Consider the following 19158-nt stretch of genomic DNA (forward strand, 5'->3'; position numbering starts at 1 on the left):
CATCCCCCCAGGTATTGTATGGATTTGCTGAATTTTTTCTTTTCAGATAGGTGTCCTGGTGTCAGGAAGACCTGAGTTCAAATTCTACCTCTGAACTTACCAGCTGTGTGACTCTGGGGAAGTCACTTAGCCTTTGTTTCTTTCAATCTCCCCAAAACTGTAAAATGTGGAAAAGAGCTATAAGGATCACATGAGATAATATTTGTAAAGAGTTTAGCATGGTACATGGCACATAGTAGGGGTGGCTTAATAAATGCTTGCTTCCTTCCTTTTCTTCCTTTTTGTAAATTAAAAAGTCTTTGTTATATTTGATTGTTCTCTGCAGGTGAGCAATACTAAAAGAAATTTAGGCAATGTAAAAATAAGAGGGCATCTATAAAAACATTTTTCAAACAGGGAAATTTTATCATACTTGTCTGACCTATTTTTAGCTATATACAACTGGTGCTTTTTCCCCCCCTTCCATCGTTCCATTCCATTAGATTTAAAGAATGACCCAGGGAAGGGAGAGGGACATATTGGAAAACATAGGTGCTGTAAAAAAGGTAGCAAAAACTCATTTTACACAGAATAGAAGTCTGGGGGATATGGAATCTCAGTAAGATAAAGAATTAAGGAAAAGAGAGGAAAAATAAGCCAATTTAAAAAAAAATACTATCACAAGTAAAACAAGTACTCAGCACATATATTCAAAACTATATTAACTTTGGGGCAGCTAGGAGGCGCAGTGGATAGAGCACTGGCCCTGGAGCCAGAAGGACCTGAGTTCAAATCCAACCTCAGACACTTGACACTTACTAGCTGCATGACCCTGGCCAGGTCACTTAACCCCACTGCCTAGCCAAACAAAAAAAACCCAAAGAAACAACAGCAACAACCAAAAAAAAACCTATATTAACTTTGTACTGAAGTAATCAAGCCATATCTAGACAGGTTACAGTTCTTTATAGTGCTCAGGAATTGTTCTTACTTTGATTAATAATTGTTTGCTCTTGTCTGAATTTATTTCATATTTAAGTACCTGTCCGCCACTAATACCTTGGGAAAGTCACTATCTTCTCTGGGCCTCAGTCTCCTCACCTATATAAGACAACAGCTGTAACAGATCATCATTTAAATTCTATTTTAATTTCAGGCTTCAGTCTAGGGGATTTGCATAATTTAAATTCGCATATTTTCACAGTTGATATTTCAGAGGAAAAAATATTGCTAGTAACTTAATTTTCTTTTCTGAATCACAGAGAAACCTTTGGTTCAACCCAATCATTTATTAAGAGCTTACTACTTGCTAGAGAGAGCACGGCACAGTGGACAGAACTGCTTCCAAGTCAGAAGTCAACCTCTGACACACTAGCTGTGTGACCCTGGACAGATCACTTCACCTCTCTATGTTCTAGGCAACTCTCTAAGGTGCCGATTTGCCTTGGTAGAAAGAGTTTTCTCATCTAGGATTTCCCTGTACCAAAGAAATCACTGGTCCAATTCCTACCCCTACTATTTGCTAGGTGCTAGAGACACAAGAACAAAAATTAATCAGTCCCTGACTTAAGGGATCTTACATTCTACAGGAGAAACACAACATACACACAAATAATTAAACGGAAGGTTCTAAGGGATCAAATAATAGATCTTCACAGCCAAAAACCTTATTTAAAGGGTAAACTAACATTTCTTTTTGAGCAACCATTTGATTAGAAAATGGTTACTGTTTTCATCACCTTACCAAAGGCTTCAGATTCCATTTCCACTAACCTACTACTTCCTCTACTCCCAACAATTTTCAGCAATGAATAGAAAATCCTATTGTAGAAGTCATAATAGAAGATTTCAGCTTCTGTGACTGATTTCTCAGAAGTTAACATTATATGCAAGATACTCATTTGGGCCTACAAACGGGCGCATCAAAAATAAGATTTTCTTTCTCATCACAAAGCAAAAGCAATTATGGCTGTATATTAAACTTCAGGAAGAGTTTATAAATGTGATAAATGTGTAAACTGTTTTAGTCGTGTCAATGGAAGGGTTAGCAAATTGACCTCAATTCTTATCTTGACAAAGAAAGATGACTGCATCCACTTAAAACTCAATGTTGTGCTATCAGCCAGCAGAACCTCTCACACAAATTATTTCAGAAGGCCTATCATAATGCTAGAAAATTAAAACAGCTGCGGTTTAAAAGTCAGATATTCCCACTTTGATATTTTAGAAAAATCAATTCAAACTAGAAATTATTCATGTTAAAAATTTTCTTTAATTTGCCTTTTCATAAAAATAAGCAGTTTTATTAATTCACTAAAATTCCTATAAGACAACAGATATTGGTTGATGAAAATAAGATTTTTCTTTAATCAATCAACAAGCATTTTCTAAGTACCTACTTTAAGCCAAGCACTATGGATGCAAAGACAAAGACAAAAAAGAAAGTGCCATCAAGGAATGAACATTCTAGTCTGAGACAACATGTATTTATGTACGCATATGTATGTGTAGGCATATAAAAGCATGTATACATGTACATACAAAACACACAAAAATACAAGTTACTCAGAGAGGGAGAAGCTCTAGTAGTCCGGGAAACAAAGAAAAGCTTCATACAAAAGCTGGCATTTGTGATAATTCTAGAACTTTCTTCTAGCCACAGACTACATTTGTTTTAAACTGCTATTTTTCCCCCTCCCAGGAAAGGTATTAAATACAGAACAGAAGGAGGGGACAGGGGGAAGGGAGATTGCCTTTGTCTTTATCTAAATTTCCTTGTCTTTACAATAATTCATTTTCAACTCTCCTTGGCTATTGAAATAATAATTTCTAAAGTCCAAATCTTTTGAAAAAAGGAAGATAAACTTTCACTTCAATCGTTAAGAACTACATGAATTAATTGGTAGTAAAAGGTTCTGGAGTTTAACAAGGAATTATAAAACTACCATTCTGTATTTTTATAACCTAAGGGAAAAAAATACTTAAGAAAATAGATATATAATATGGCATAATTGAACTGAGACTTCCAAGTCCTAAAGAAAAGTTACATGATTAACTATCATAAAGTGATGCTTTCTGGTATTGTATATGAAATCTAGTATCAGTTAACAAGATCCTGGGATCTAGTTAAACATTTAAAGAAAAGAACAAATGTTCCTGTAATAACTACAGCTAGAAAAGACTTAAATAATATAACTGGCAAAGATAAATAATTAAAAGTACTAAACAGATAAAATGGATTATTCCAATTTATTAACTAAGTTCTAATGAGGTACTAATCTTTTAAAGAGACACAAGGAATACCTTTAAATTTAAAGTTTATTTAGAAATATAAATTACAAGTAATTTAATTAAATTGTGCAAATATATATTACAGCAATCTGTACAAATTATAAATTCAGTGATGGATTAGTACCATAGTCAGTGCAATCAAAACATTATCAGCTATCCTCACTGCTACTAATGCTGATGCTCATAAGTGAAATGTGTTGTAAAATCAGGCAGAATGGGCTGGATAGAGACTATAGTAGACTTGTAGAATGAATAAGCATTCCTTAATTAGCCCATCAGGTTAAGTGCAAGCATTAATGGGCCTTTCCTAAAGTCTAGCATGACATCTTTCTCCAAACATGGCCAAGAAGAAAGTTCCATTAGCAATATTAATACAAGCTTAGTTGATCATTTTCATTCAATTAACTTCTTTCAATTAAATAGATAGCTTGACAAAAGCAGTGATAAAAGACCTGAAGGGACAGCTGATGACTCGAACTGAACATTAGTGTGAGAGAGGTCGCTAGTATTAAACGGACTGTAAATCTAGCATTCAATTTGGAAAATGCATTTCTTATGCTCTCAGTCTGTTAATGAGCAATTTTAGCTGACTAGATATGTTTGCAGCAGAAATTTCATGGCAAGTCAAGCACCCTTTTTCTCTTCTTTTTTCCCCTCCAACAGTTAAATTCTTAGTGGTGGTGGTTTCTTGCCAATATTCCAGCCACTGTAACTTACAGCTTCTTGCCTGCCATAGGTAAAAGATAAGAATATGCTGGATTTTTGGAAATAATTTACCTTAAGCCTACATTAAATTAATACTCTTATTTTTACTGCAACAAATCAATTAAAATGTGACAACCAGAAAAAGAAAATCTGTAAAACATCTTCTAAAAAAAACACAACATGGCAGGAGAGTAACATGAATTATTTGGTAACTGGGAAATTTGCTGAATCCAAAAAGGCATCCTAAAACAATTTTTTCCATTAAATTGAAACAAGCTAAAACAAAGCTATATTTCCTTTGAATTACACTAGTTTGAAAGTAAAAACATGCATACGATACCTTGAATAACTGAATCCATCGTTTTTGTTCCATTTGTATACACTGCTGCATTTCAGTATTAGTTGTGACTCCCACACTTTTAAATGCTACAATATATTCTTCACGAACTTCTGGTTTGGTTTCTGGATAAGCCAATTTGATGATTCCTAAGCAGGCATCTCGAAGGCAACGTGATAATATTATAAGCTCTTGTAATGTAAAAGGCATCATTGATGATTGTCTCTGGCCTACAACTAAAAAAAAATCCGTTATATTTTCTTGTAAAATTAATATGTCATTTTTTATACACAGTTAAATGCCTGATACATTTTACTACTCTCACACTATTTGCTAAAATTATTAAGCCGTGTATTTAGGGAAAATTAATCTTCAAAATGCTTACCTTCTATGGGATCACCGAAGAATTCATTATCATGTATGGAAATTAGAGAATGACTAAACAAGGAGCTAAAAAGGTAAAAAAGTGGGATGATTCGACTGGAATCTTCTAAAGACATGGGAGAACCTCTTGATATGACCTGAAGCAATGGTACCATGGACCTTGAATTGAGAGAACAAAAAAGAAAACTTACAATACATATAAGATGAATTACAGTCTGTGCATAAATTAATGATTGTTAGTGTCTCAGAACCAATTAGGGCAGCCTGAAAATGGAAGAGATTATTTCCTGAGGTAGAGTACCAAAGCATTAGAAACGTTCAGGAAGAGGCAGAAGACTGAGACGTTGTACCGGTGAATCTTACACAGCCTTTAAAGTCCTTTCCAACCCACAGGTTTCACGGTTCTACAAAACATTTAGTAACTTTGTTTCCTTGGAGGTATAAAATTCAGTGGCGCAAAAGGTCTAAAGTCTAAAACAGAATCTTACCACCAAGGAAAAGATAATCTTAAAAGGTACTGAGGTTTGAAACCCCAAGATCTGTAGATGATATCCTTTAAAAGTCATCATCACTCCACCAATATATTTTAGGAGTCCCTGACAAATAGCTGTAATCTCACCATAAAAAATATTTACCTTTTCTTTCCAATGATGAGTTCCTATGAGAAGAGATGTTTCATTCTTAGTACTTGTCTCAGGAACCAGACATAGTGCCTTGCAAAACAATGGGTGCTTCATAAACCTTTGCTGACACAAATGAAAACTTCTTCATTTTTTCATTTTGAATAAAATCTAGTCTTACCAATAGTTCTAATAAATTATTTGTGCTTATGATTTTGCTCCAGCAGGTAATTACGGAGATTTTTTTAAACATCCTTTCTTCTGACTCTAATCCTAATTCCAACTCTGACCCTACCCTAATTCTGACTCTTATCTATAATCACACACAGAGACTCTACTATTGCAGATTTGGAAATCTGTAAACAGTAGTTGTATGACCTTGGACAAATCCTTTTATTCTCCTAAGGCTCATTTTTTTTTAAATAATAAAAGGAAGGATCTTAAATGATCTTTATGGTCTTTTTTCCCAACTCCAAAATTCTATGATTCTATAAAAGCAGATAAATAGAAACAGATACCTTAAAAATAAACAACCCTGACTTTGTTTTAAACAAACTCATAAAACTCTGGGAGACAAGAAGTAAGAACTAAGCACTCATACTTTAAAAGGAGAGAATAGTCAAAAGAAAAAGGTCAAAAGTCTTGCTCCTTATACACTAAGACAGGTGTTAGTGAAACACAAATCTCTTTTTCTTCTACTGAGTTCTCTTACTATAAGCTTCAATTCAAATACTCATTTTTAAACATATCAATCTCAAATAGTTATAAACAAATAAGAGCTAATAAGTTGCTCTAACGGAAAAAACAGTAGTCTAGGAGCCAGAAAATCTAATACGAGAAGATCTATCACAGACTAGATATAACACCTTACACAAATACTTCAATTTCTGTATCTAATAACTTCAGAATAATTCAAGCTCTTACTAGCAGTCTCTTTACTACTCAAAGACATGAGAGAAAAATGATTCGACATATATCAGTTGCTGAGAGATCATCAAAGTACATGAATTTAAGTTGGGGATAAGAATAAGGACACTAGATCTGTCATTTCACTTGCGTTGGCAATTACTAGTGAGAAAACTCCTATCTATGCTAGCTGTCACATTCTCTGCAACATATATTCTTAGCTTTCTAAAGCACTAAGGAGTTAAAGAACTTTTCCAGAAATACAAGGCCAGTATGTGTCAAAACTTAAACTTAAGCCCAGGTTTTCCTGACTCAAAGGACAACCCTGCATCTACTACAACATTACCACATTGCCTCACCATTTGTTCAAAAAGTAACAAGATTTTGACTGGACCAGCATCCCAAACTAATTTTCTCAGAGTACACTTTGGAGGTGAAAATTTATCAACAGAACCCATCCCTACCTTGAAAAGATAGGGCATCCAATCTTGTAGAAAAAAACCCAAAAGAACAAAAACAAAAAACCCAATATTGTTACTACTAGAAATGTAAAATGGTAGTTAACAGCTTGTCTTTGGAAAGTTTTTCCATATTAACTGGGGAATAGCTGAAGAGATGATGATTTATGAATGTGGTGGAACACTACTGTGTTATAAGAAATAATGAAGGGGGCAGTTTCAGAAAAAACAAAGAAGACTTATATGAACTGATATAAAGTAAAGTAAGCAGAACCAGGAGAACAATTCATATAGTAAAAGCAATACCGTATACATAGTAACTCTGAAAGATTTAGTAATCCTTATCAATACAAAGAGCAAACACAGTTCCAAAGGATTCATGATGAAACCTTCTATCCAACTCCAAAAATAGAACTAGTAGACTAAGAGTAGAGATTGAAGCATATTTTCTTCTATTTCTTGCTATCCCCACCCTGGAACGTAGCTAATGAAGAAATTTGTTTTGCAAGCCTATAAATATTTATAAGTTTTATTTTCCTTGCCTTCTCAATGGGTAGGAGAGGAAGTGAGGAAAAAATATGGAATTGAAAATAAAACAAAACTGAATTATTTTTAAAAAGCACTTTCACTTATGATCATTTTCCTTTGTTTATTATAACAATAGTCTTTATGCAGTAGGGAGGAGAGGAATTATCCTCATACTACTGATGAAATTAAAACTCAGAAAAGTAATTAAGGTTCATATCAAGCTAGTGAAAGGAACAAGAGAACAGAATCCTGGATATGACAGTGTTAGTTGTTAGTGGATCTAGGGAAACAAAGTTACTGGGATGTCTATAAGACTAGGAGGATAGGGCAGATTTTAAAGCACGATATGTGAAATCAAGCTTATTTTGATAGCAAAAATTTGTTGCATGTTATTATTTCTGGTCATTTCATATTAAATATTTTAAAGAGGAAAGTATTAATAGTAGCACAATTTACATTGCAAAGATCACCAGTTTTTCCCATAACAGTATTTGAGAAAGGTTACATTAAGGAGAAAGCTGTATGGAATGAAGTCACATTATAGTTGTTATGATTTCAGAATACATAAATGTATTAGAGAAATAAATGTTACCATCTTTATTAAAGAGCTCTATGAAAGATTTTTGACCAGCTTTTTATTCATCTATATTTAACAGGAAATGGATTAAATTTCAGTAGGATGAATAGAAATTAGATACATGGAAAACCACCTGTTTTTCAAGGTGTTAACATTTTTTGCACCTGTTAACATTCATCCCCTGAAAACAGCTTTTAAAACAATATACAGAAGTTGAGAGCTGCCACCTCAGGGACCAAACTTACTGATGCACTTACTTCAATGCTTTATCTGCAAAAATATCTATCAAACCAGATATAGATGGTACCTAAAAATTTAAAAAGTCTAAATTGATAAAGGCAGAATCATAACAGAAAAATTCACTACTTTCCACAGACACAATAAGAGATGCAAAAAGGTCAATCCAATGACTTCTGCTGGCCTCTTCTAGCTACTTCTTCACTTGGTACAACACAGGGGTTGCATAGAGTTTAACTGTCTCTGCTGCCCCTTTCAATATCAAAAAAACAACGCATGACTGAGTCACACTAAATGAAGGCTTCACTGCGCTGCTGTGGCACCTGACTGACTGCCTAGTTACATAGCAAAATGCAAAGCTATACCAAGGCCCTGGCAAACTATAAAAGACACTAGATACAAATGCATTTTTTTTTCTTGTTTAAGTGATTTTAATTACTGTAATGCACATTTTTTAAGATAGGCAAATAAGTTTTGAAACCTTAAAATAAAATAGCATACAGTTACCCTTTTTCAATAGTCTAAGCATAATCCTCATTTGAGTTAACGGAAAAGTAGAAAACTAAAAAGAGATTTCTTTTAGAACTACAACATACAAGGTATCTCCATTCTCAGTGCAACTTTAAACTTTAATGCCTTAAAGCTACAAAGACTTTAAGGCCACTTGGTATTACACTTCAGTAATTACTTTCAAATTGAACACCAAAATAATTTCTCTGCCCTCCCCCCAGAAAGGGTATTTTACAGGAAGATGCCTTAAAAATTCACTTTTAATTACCAATAATGATTACTTAAGACTTTGCATACTGAGTAACATACATCATAAATAAGTACAGTATAACAAGAATCATACAATCAAATGTGATAATATTTGTAAAGCACTTACCACAAGGCCTGGCACATAGTAGATGCTTAATAAATGCTTGCTCCCTTCCCTTATTTCCTTCCCTTCTCAAACTATAAGAAATATTTAACCATTTAGCACAGTCTAAACATTTAGTGTTCATAGCAAATTTCTGTCTAGAATATAATTCAGTTTACTCTAGCCTTGTACTAGTTTACTTAAAATTAAAAATTTTTACAAATTAAACAATAGCCAAAATCATAATTTTAAAACCTGTCATTATATAACAACCACACCCTATCAATAAACATGGGGGGTGCACACTGCAATGTTAATTAAGAATCTGATAAAATTAATATCCTATTTTTCTTTCACAGATCAAGGCTCCCCTTCCTGTCTAAGGGGCATCTGTTCCTAACAAATAAGGAATAATCAAGCAGAGTTACAAGCAATATCTGTTGCTAAGCTGTGGCAATACAACAGGTAAGTGAAAATTTCCTGCCATACTGATTCCCAATCTCCTTCTCTATTAAGCTAAGCTGCACCAAGTACAGCCAACAGGTGGTAAGGTCATAACAAGCTACAAGACAAAAAGTCAGCTTCAAACCTCAACAAATGAAAGTTAACACTACTCTGGAGTGAAAAACGCAATTAGTGAGTTCAAATCATTGTTTTATGAGATGTCCTACAAAATATTGCAGAGTAGGAGTCAAAGACATACTGGATTTGAATTCTGACTTTAGCATTAATTTAATGCAGACCTTTGCAATAACCTGATTTTTAATTTTGTCTATTAACAGTAGGAATAATACCTAGCATAATTACCACATAGTATTATTATGAGAACCAAAGGGAAAATGACATATCTCAAAGTGCTGTAAAGAGGCAAGCTATTCACCCTAAATTTACATTCTTTTCACAGTAGCAACATCTACCCATTTTTTACAAAAGAGATTTGGAAAGTAAGTCTAGTCAATGTATGGATGGATGTCTATGGTCAATGCTAGAAGGCACTAAAAGACGAAAGTGATTTCCCTACACGACTCCACAAAAACTCTAACTCTCATGGGATCATCTCTAAGTTTTTCATTTCGGAGCAATATGCCACCACCCAATTATGGGCTTCACAAGAAGATGCTTTAACAGCTGGCATAGCACTTAACTTTGGACCAACAAGGAACGTGTCCCAGTGGCTTCTATGCCATTGCCTCCAGGAGCCAGAACAGCACCTGGTAATTTGGGAATTTGAGGTGTGAATTGATGCTTTGGTCTTCTGAAGCTAGCTTATGACTGTGATTTGAAATACTTTAGTTCCCTCTAACTAGAGGAACACTTTCACATCTGTGTTTTTTCCTCTTGGAAAGTAAAGAGTCACAAAGAGTCTTTCTTTCCTTTTCTCATCTTTTCTTTCTTTAAGAAGAAAAAAAAACTCATTGGGAAGACAGGTATTAAATGAAATCTATTCTAAGTGGGTTCCAAGTGGAGCTACAGTACAATCAATAGGAAGAACAGGGAAACCTCACATCTACAATAGTAGAGAGGTAAATGAATGCAACAAAACATCCTTCCAGCTTCTAGGCTGAAGCAAATACTGATCACAATTCAAAAACTGAGACCAATAAGTAATAAATGAAGAAATTATATTTCAAATTGGATTCAAATCTAAATACTGTTTGACTTTTTGTTACTGTGGAGAACACCCATACTTTACTCTGGAAAAGTGGAAAACTGCACCAGCATGTTACTAGGAAAGGGCACTTTTTAACAATGGTCCTTTACACAGGGAATTCTCTGCTTACTATTGTCCAGCAAAGATCACAATGATCCATAATTTTAAACTAGCTCCTTTGAATTTAAGACTGAATGTAATATTCTGATCAGTTGTCACTTAAATATGTGAGTTTAACAAATTTTAGCTGTGTATATGGATTCTCAGGTAAACACAAAAGTTTAAATTCCGAGCTTCAGTTAAAATAGGAATAATCATATCTATAGTACCTCCTTGGTTGCCTCAAAAGAGATAATATATGTGGCACTTCGATAACGCATTTTGCCAATTTTAAAGTTTTTTTTTAATGTTAGTAATAAGGAAAAGAAAAGTTCTGAGATTTTACAAAAGAGAAAAGGAAAAACTGTAACAAGATAAAAGTCACATTCTTAAGGCATTCGTGGAAATAGATCATGTGTACCATCTTAAAAAGAATATATGTACGTATCTAAAACTCTCATTTGAGGAATACAAATATACTGAAATGACTAGCAAAATGCCTACTTGCAATAAGCTTTGTCCATATTCATCCACTTTGTAAATCAAAACTTGACTGCCCCATATCATTTCAACTCATTTTGCAAGCATTTAAAATACACACCCTGTAATCATCCGGGTTGTCATTGAGGATATTAGATACCAAAGATGTCTCAGAAACCTGGCATTAAAGGCTAAACTGTAGAGAAGCCTAAAAAGAGGAAAGAAAAAAAATGAAAATAAGTAAAGGTTTTGACATCCGCACAATAAATATTTATTCTTCATGGATAACATGATGTGAAAATATTTACACTATCAGTATAATAATTTCACAGGTGCTTCCCCCAATAATTGATAACCAATAGCCTAAGGCAAATAAGCATTTAACATACAACACTTGGGTTGCAATCCCTCATTAAATCACACCAAGACCATTACAATAATCTGCTGGTTGTTCTCTAACCATCAAGCCCCATTTGCCACTCGGCTATCAAACTGATCCCCATAAAGCAGAGGTTTGACTACATCATCCCTGAACAATAAACTCCAGTATCAAACATAAAATCTGGTGGGCTTCAAAACTCTACATAACCTGGGGCCCTCCTACCTTTCCAATATTCTTATATCTTACTCTTCCCTGACCCCTCACATACTCTGATCCAGCAACACTGGTCTCCATAATGTTTGACTCAAACAAAATTCCATCCCCTATGTCATGCATTTGCACTGGCTGTCCTCCATTCAAAAACTACTCTCCTTCCTCGTGCCCTCCTCCTGGATTCCCTGACATCCTCGAAGTCCCAGATAAAATTCTACCTTCTGTATGAAATCTTTCCTGATCTCCTTTATCACCAGTGGCTATCCTGTACATATTGTTCTTTGGTTGTTTGCATGTTGCTTCCCCTCCAAATAGATTGTGAGCAACCTAGGAGAAGGAACTATTTTTTGCCTTTCTTTTTAATCCCCCTGCCTAGCACACAGTAGACATTCAAATGCTGACTGATTTGACTTGACTTCAGCTAGACATAGATATAACAAAAATAAAAAGGCTAAATGGTAATGGCACAGACAGAATAGGATACAAGTCACACCACCACTACCACTGTTACTATTACTACTACTACTATGCTATACTATTTCTAGTTAATTGCAATATCTCTCATTGAGAGCTGAAATTTACCAATATATATACTACCACCTCACAGTGCTTAACCACTTTAATTTAATTTACTCAGTTAAAATAACTGGCATAAAACTGAAGGGTTCCCAAATGATAAAAAGAGCAACTGAGAATAGACAAACTATCAGAGTAGTAATCTAGGTAACACACCTCAACAAATTCAATAGGTAACAAGCAGATAAAACCTTCACAATACTTTCCCAAAGGCCTGCCCTCTTAAGATCCCTCAATTTCAGTCAGGGTATAAAAACAGGAAAAACCACTGACCCACACTAATAACTCGTTCATCTCCATAAAAGCTTTAAGAATAGTTTACACTTATATTGATAATATTCTTGATTAATTCATGAGAAGAAAATAAGGAGTTTACAAACAATATTCTAGAGCAAACCCCATGTTTACAGTGACACAACTGCCTAAATGGTAGAGAGAATAAGGCCCTATCAAATTTGTTTGTTGATCACAAAAAAGCATTTGTTTCATTTAGCAGGACAAAAAAAGATGATCACCCATAAGATGTTTCCTGTGGATACGTGAAAATTACAAAATATTTCTTGATGAAACAAGATAAATTTGTTCAGTGATTTTCTGATTGCTATCAAAATTCAGAATACTGTAAAGACTACTACTAAATGAGATCTATACTAACTCAGGTGAATTAGCCTAACAACCCACACAGGAAAAACCAAGTAGATTTAGAATCTGCATTGTCCACAACTATGAAAATAAAGGGCAGCATAATGAAGCTGACAAAGGACTGGACTTGGAGTTAGGCTATTTTTGAACCAATTATGCCTTACTAGCTGGATGACCTTGGGCAAGTCATTGAACCTCACTAGGCCTGTTTCCTCATTTTTAAAATGAAACAGTTGGAATTTATGACCTCTATGAATTCTTCTAGTTCCAAACACATGATCCTATGATAGGACAAAACACTGACCCATGAGTCTGATACCTTGGACAGATGCTATAGATGGATACTTCACTGGGCCCAGAACTGAATAGGAGGAAGAGAGTGGTTTAGATGCATTTGGAAATTGTGTAGTATGTTTAACAACTCCAAGCTTCTCTCTAAAAAAAAAACAAAACCTTCATTTTTAACACCAATATTCCCCTACTGATGATATATAGTTTTGATTCAAGAAAAATACAGGTCTTTAAGGAATCAAAATTTCAGGTCATTCAAACAGCAATGCAGAGATGTGTAACAGGCATAAATAGGCTACAGGAGACTGGCATTTTTCTATGAATCATATCAAAGAGATATATGACTGGAAAAGGAGGTGGAGTGGTCATGTAAAACAAAGTAAGGGATAATAGTTTGACAGCCTCCAAACTGCACTGCATCCACACTTTCACAAAATCTAGAGCAAAATGCCCAAGCAGTTTGGACAGATCTCCTACTGAAACTTTATGGGAGGACATGTACAAGAAGGCATGATGGATTGTGATTTGTACTATTGAGGGAACTCACTTTAATGAGGTGACAGATCCAATGAAATATGAACATCAGTAATATTTTTTATTGTTGTTATTACTAAAATCATAGAGGCTAAAACTGTAAAGAAAATTTATGAAAAACAGAGGAGTATAAAAAGATCCTTCAATTACAGTGGGAAGACAGTTTCAAAATCAACCTCAGTAGATAAAAGATAAAGCATAGACATGCTAAATTACTTGAAGAATTAGAAGTAGTTTCTAACCAATCTAAGGTGAATTGAAAAGGAGGGCTGGAAGCTTTTTTTTTTTTTGGTGAGGACAATTGGGGTTAAATGACTTGCCCAGAGTCACAGCCAGTGAGTGTTATACGTCGCAGGCTGGATTTGAACTCAGGTCCTCCTGACTCCTGAGCCAGTGCTCCATCTACTGCGACACCTAGCTGCCCCTGGTATGATGACTTTCATGATACTTTTTCCCATGCCTCTCCCACATACTGATCCTAGAAGGGGAATATGATTATTCCTTTCCTCCCCACTGTCACTTCCTGACCCAGGTCCTGCTGTCATCCTTAAGCAACCTCTCTTACTTTGAGGTTCATTCTATCCAAACATCCTTGGAGTAGAACCACCCAGGCCCATCAATCACTTTCTTCAAAGAATGTGGTAAATGGCTCACAGTCTTCCTCTCTACCCCAGACACTGTCCTCATGCTAAGTAACTTTATGAAACATTTCTGCCTCTAAATCTCCTCAAACTCCCATGACCTACTCCTTCAAACTACCAAACTACTGAAATGACCATAACCTCCACTTCGCCATCACCACAATGTTCTACTCTGATGACTGAATTCTAAAATTCCTTTATTTTTAAACCTAAATTGCTATATAAATGTTAGCTATTATTATTACTATGTTTAAAACAGAACTCATTATCTTTACCCAAAAATCTACTCTCTTCTGAACTTAGCCATATCTGTCAAGGGCACCACCATCTTTCTAGTCATCTAGATTAAAAAACCTCAGAACCAGATATTTTGATTCTTTGGAGACTATCATACTCATAGGCAAGGAGCATCTCTTATCCCAAGCATCTCTTTGAAATAAAAAACCACAATCCTTTAAACATTAATGGGTGGCTTTTGTTTCAAGGAGAAGCTAGGGACTGTCAAAAGTGCTATGCATTTTCCCATCTGCAATGTCTATCTAAGACATAAGTACTGATGGACTAATTCTACTGACTATCTATTCAACAAGGTTATCATAGTCTGAACAACAGCATTCTTAATCCATTTAGATTTTCCTGTGTAGATTAAGTAGTCATATTACTTTGAGTGATTATAGTTTTCATTTAGGAAGCTCTGCAGTGTTCTCAGAATGAATGTATTAAACACATGCATGAGCTCTCTGTTTTATTTATGAGTTAATAGCTTCTAATAATAGATATATGTATGTACACAAACACATAACATAGTTTTCTATAATTAATCTTTTAAAGTCAATCCAAAATCTTGGTGGGTAACTCTTAAGAACTGTATCTCCAGTAGGGCAGTTAGAAGGAGCATACACAGACAGAGTGTGTGGGTATAAGTTGACTCTGATGTGCACCATTCACTTTATACCAATTTTTTAGAACCCTTGCATATTGTTTTATATTTGTGTTAATCGTATTTGAACTGCAAGTTCCTTGGGCACAGGAGTATATTTTAGACAAAATTTGTTAGACTAGATCATCAAAATATCAAGGCCCTTTCAACTTCTAAATCTTGATCCATCTGGGCTGGTGAACTTCTCTGTTCTTGTTTTCTTTTGGTGGATGGTTTGAGAGTTAGTTCAGTTCTGACAGCAGCAACATTAAAGAGAAAAGGGCAAGTCAGGTAAATAAAAGGACATAAAAAAGCTTAGCTATACTCTGTTCTTCCCTTCTGCCCTCACAATGAAAGCAGCCAAGAATTCAGCAGATAACTTTTATTCCTATTTTATGAACAAGGACAAGGTGTAGAAAGGGCTAGAATTGGAATCCAAGTACTTGAGTAGAAATCTGAATGTCTTGTCACCTGTGGGATCTTGGGCACCTTACTAAACCTCGCTGGCTATTAATATCTTCTTCTATATAGGCTGCATGACCTTTGAAGCCCTTTGCATGTCTAAACCTGTAAGTACATTGTTTTTACAGATAAGTAACAGTGGAGTGAGCACAGAGAGATAAAAGAATTTACTGTCTCACATAAGTATCAAGTAGCAGATAACAGAACTGAACCCAGGTAACTTGACTCCAAATCCAGCATTCTTTCTAATACACTAGGTATAATCCTTCCCATATAACACCCTTTTAAATATCTGAAACAGTCATTTATCTCCAATAAATCTTTTCCACATCCCTCCCTCCACCATTTCTCATAAAACTAGATTTACCAACCCTTCAAAATGGGGGTTTGCCTTCTCTTTAAGAGGCCCAGTTTGTAAATATCTTTCTACAGATATTACAGTGACAGACTTATGGGAAAGATGACTACCTGAACTAGAGGGGCAGGCCCTCAGCTCCCAGACATAAGACTCCTACAAAACACCGAAGTTCACACTAGACCAAGTAATGATGACAAAATGAAATGAAAAATTAAAATAAGCAAAATCTTTCAACCAAATACTACACACACACACACACACACACACACACACACACACACACACACACACCCCGAGCCAAGAGCCCACTAGGAAAACAAAAAAAAAGCTCTACGCTCCCTTTCCCCTAGCTAAACAAGAACCAGAGTGTGATGAGAGATGAGGCACTTGTAGCTTGCAATGCTCTATGTACACAGACAGTAAGACTGGAGCACTCCTTTAAGAGCCGTATGGTGCCAGAAAACTCTAGGCTGGAGATCTTGGAAGTCCTGGGGAACAGCAGAATGCAGCATCCAACTTAGTATAGCTATAACTTAGTGCTGTAGCACTAAGAATGGGATAGCCCAGACCCAGGGACTCTGAGGTCCCTAACACTCTGTCCTAAGGTGCAAGAGAAGGCCCTGAATATCCAGCACATTAAACTACAAAGATAAGTGGTGGGTCTAACCCCAGGAGATAGATATCTGCACAGAAACCTAGGAGATTCCAAAGAAGACTAAGCAGGGACCACCAATCCAACCCTAAAAGGCAAGAGGGGTGGAGCCTGACTCTGGCACAAACCCCAAATTTAGTAACTAAAGCTATGGAGATGAGTAAATCAAAGAAAATACAAACCAGTATAAAAAGTCATTGCAAATATAGCTCCATTAAAAAGCTATAAGCAGACTCTCAAAAGAAAAAAAATGGTTAAGTACTATGTGAATACTTAGAAAAAATAAACAAAGAGATAAAAAAATTAAAGCCTCGAAGTCGAGATTTATAAAGAGAATAACCATGGTGCAAAAAAAGCCTAGACACAAGAAATCATAAATGAAAACTCTCCCTTGAGAGTAAATTTGTCATAAAAAGAGAAGGAAGGGCAAAATAAACAATAGGAGAATACAAAGAAAAAGGACTAAAAACACCAACAATCTCAGGAGGAAGAAAACTCACTTATCTGTACAAGCATATAAATCAAGAGGGAAGATATTAAACAAAAGGGGAAATAGCTACAAAACATCTACAAGACCATAAACATCTCTGAATAAATATGGCAAAACAAAAGAAACTGAGCCAACAACGGAAGAGAACTCTGTAAATTTCCAAACCAGCATTGAACCCCATGTGGAAGAATGTTCCTGAATGATTCAAGAGAAAAGTCAGAATCTTGAATGAGAAGAATAAATGGAATAATTTATGGTCTACACGGGAGAAATAATTGGGAACACAAATACACTGAAATGAAAGACAACCTGGAAGAAGAGAAGAAAAAAAACAGTAACATTTTTTTAAGCCTCTAAGCAGATACAGGTTAAAGTCTCACCTCTGACACATATCGGCTATGAGACCCTAGGCAAGTCACTTAAAGTCTCTGATACTCTCTAGGTCAAACTCACATGGAAACAGATCCTGAAGGTGGCATACTGACTCAGAAAACCACAAATTAACATTACCTAAGTTACATTATATTTTTATCTATTTGGTTATACATTTTCAATTACATTTTAATTTGTTTCAGGATTCATTGGGGAGTTTTCCAGGCAGATGGCCTGCAGAGGGTTTTGCAGGCATATTCACCTCAGCTCTAGACAACTCATTCTAATAGAGGTTGGCAAAGAATCTGCATTGGTAGAGGAAGTTTTCTTACCTGAAAATTCCCTATTCTAAGGAAATCACAGGTACAATTCTTATCCCCATCATCATTAAAACATAAAGTCCAGTATTAACATAATCATCTTCTATTGAATATTCAGAAATATAATTATCATCAGAGCAATGAGATTTCAGTGTCTAGATTTTCTAGTTTGGTTTAAGAGCAAATATTTTTCTTCAACTATTAAAAATTGTAATTATATCTTGGGCTGCTAGGTGGCACAGTGGATAGAGTGACCTGGGCCTTGAGTGAGGAAGATTCAACTTCCTGAAATCAAATCTAGCCTCAGACATTCACTAGTTATGTTATCCTGGTCAGGTCACTTAACCCTGCTTGCCTCAGTTTCTTCATCTGTAAAATGAAATGGAGAAGGAAACAACAAACCACTCCAGTATCTTTGCCAAGAAAACCTCAAATGGGGTCACAAAGAGTCAGACACAACTAAACCACAAAAATAAAATTATATCTTAGTCAAAATAATTGATTCATCAAGAAGAAACCAACATGAGTATTTGTATGTGGCACTAACAAAAACTGATATGCATATAAGCCACTTTAATGTGTATAAAGCAGGCCTTTCTAAATATTAGTTATTCGATTCTCAGGTCAACCCTGTGAAGTAGGTAATTTAAGCCTTTTTAAAATTTTTTTACTCAGATTCACAATTTTATGGTGTAAAGGAATATTCTATGAATAAACTTTATTAATGCAGAGACCAACTGTTTTAAAACTTTCAGGGGCACTGTGAAATTAAATGCCCAGAACCATATAACCAGGATATGTCAGAAAGGAAGCGAACATGTACTTATTAAACACCCACTATATACTTTATCAATATTATCTCATTTGATTCTCACAGCAACCCTGGTAGGTAGGTTAAATGATGTGCCCAGGCATCTAGTGTCTGAGGCCTCTTTGAACTCAGGTCTTGCTGACTCCAGGTCCAGGATTCTATCAATTTCACCAACTCAATGCCAGCTAGTTCTTGCTGATACCAAGGTCAGTTCTTTATCTATTTCACCACTGTCTCTCTTGCAAATTGAGGCTTATAAAGGAGAAATGGTTTGCCCAAGTAAAATGTCAAGTGTAGCACAAGGATTTGAAATCAATTCATAGGAACCATAGGTCCAGAGTTGAAAGGGTCTTTAAAAGCCATCAAATCCAACTTCTCAGA

At 35.2% G+C, this 19158-nt stretch overlaps 1 protein-coding gene across 4 annotated transcripts in view; it reads right to left on the bottom strand.

Annotated features, from left to right (window-relative positions):
- Positions 1 to 19158, bottom strand: part of UBE3C (ubiquitin protein ligase E3C) — a 162961-nt gene that overhangs the window by 87153 nt on the left and 56650 nt on the right. For 3 of the 4 annotated variants that reach the window (XM_021009643.2, XM_021009642.2, XM_021009640.2), the window contains exons 11-13: positions 11236 to 11322; positions 4698 to 4855; positions 4316 to 4548 (exon numbers count right to left, since the gene is read on the bottom strand). In XM_021009643.2, coding sequence (XP_020865302.1) covers positions 4316 to 4548; positions 4698 to 4855; positions 11236 to 11322 — 478 coding nt within the window. The remainder of the gene's footprint in view (positions 1 to 4315; positions 4549 to 4697; positions 4856 to 11235; positions 11323 to 19158) is intronic. The other variant, XM_021009644.2, reaches the window with a different exon arrangement.

This window comes from Phascolarctos cinereus, unplaced genomic scaffold (assembly GCF_003287225.1).
Source record: "Phascolarctos cinereus isolate Bilbo 61053 unplaced genomic scaffold, phaCin_HiC Scaffold_1;HRSCAF=81, whole genome shotgun sequence".
Taxonomy (NCBI): domain Eukaryota; kingdom Metazoa; phylum Chordata; class Mammalia; order Diprotodontia; family Phascolarctidae; genus Phascolarctos; species Phascolarctos cinereus.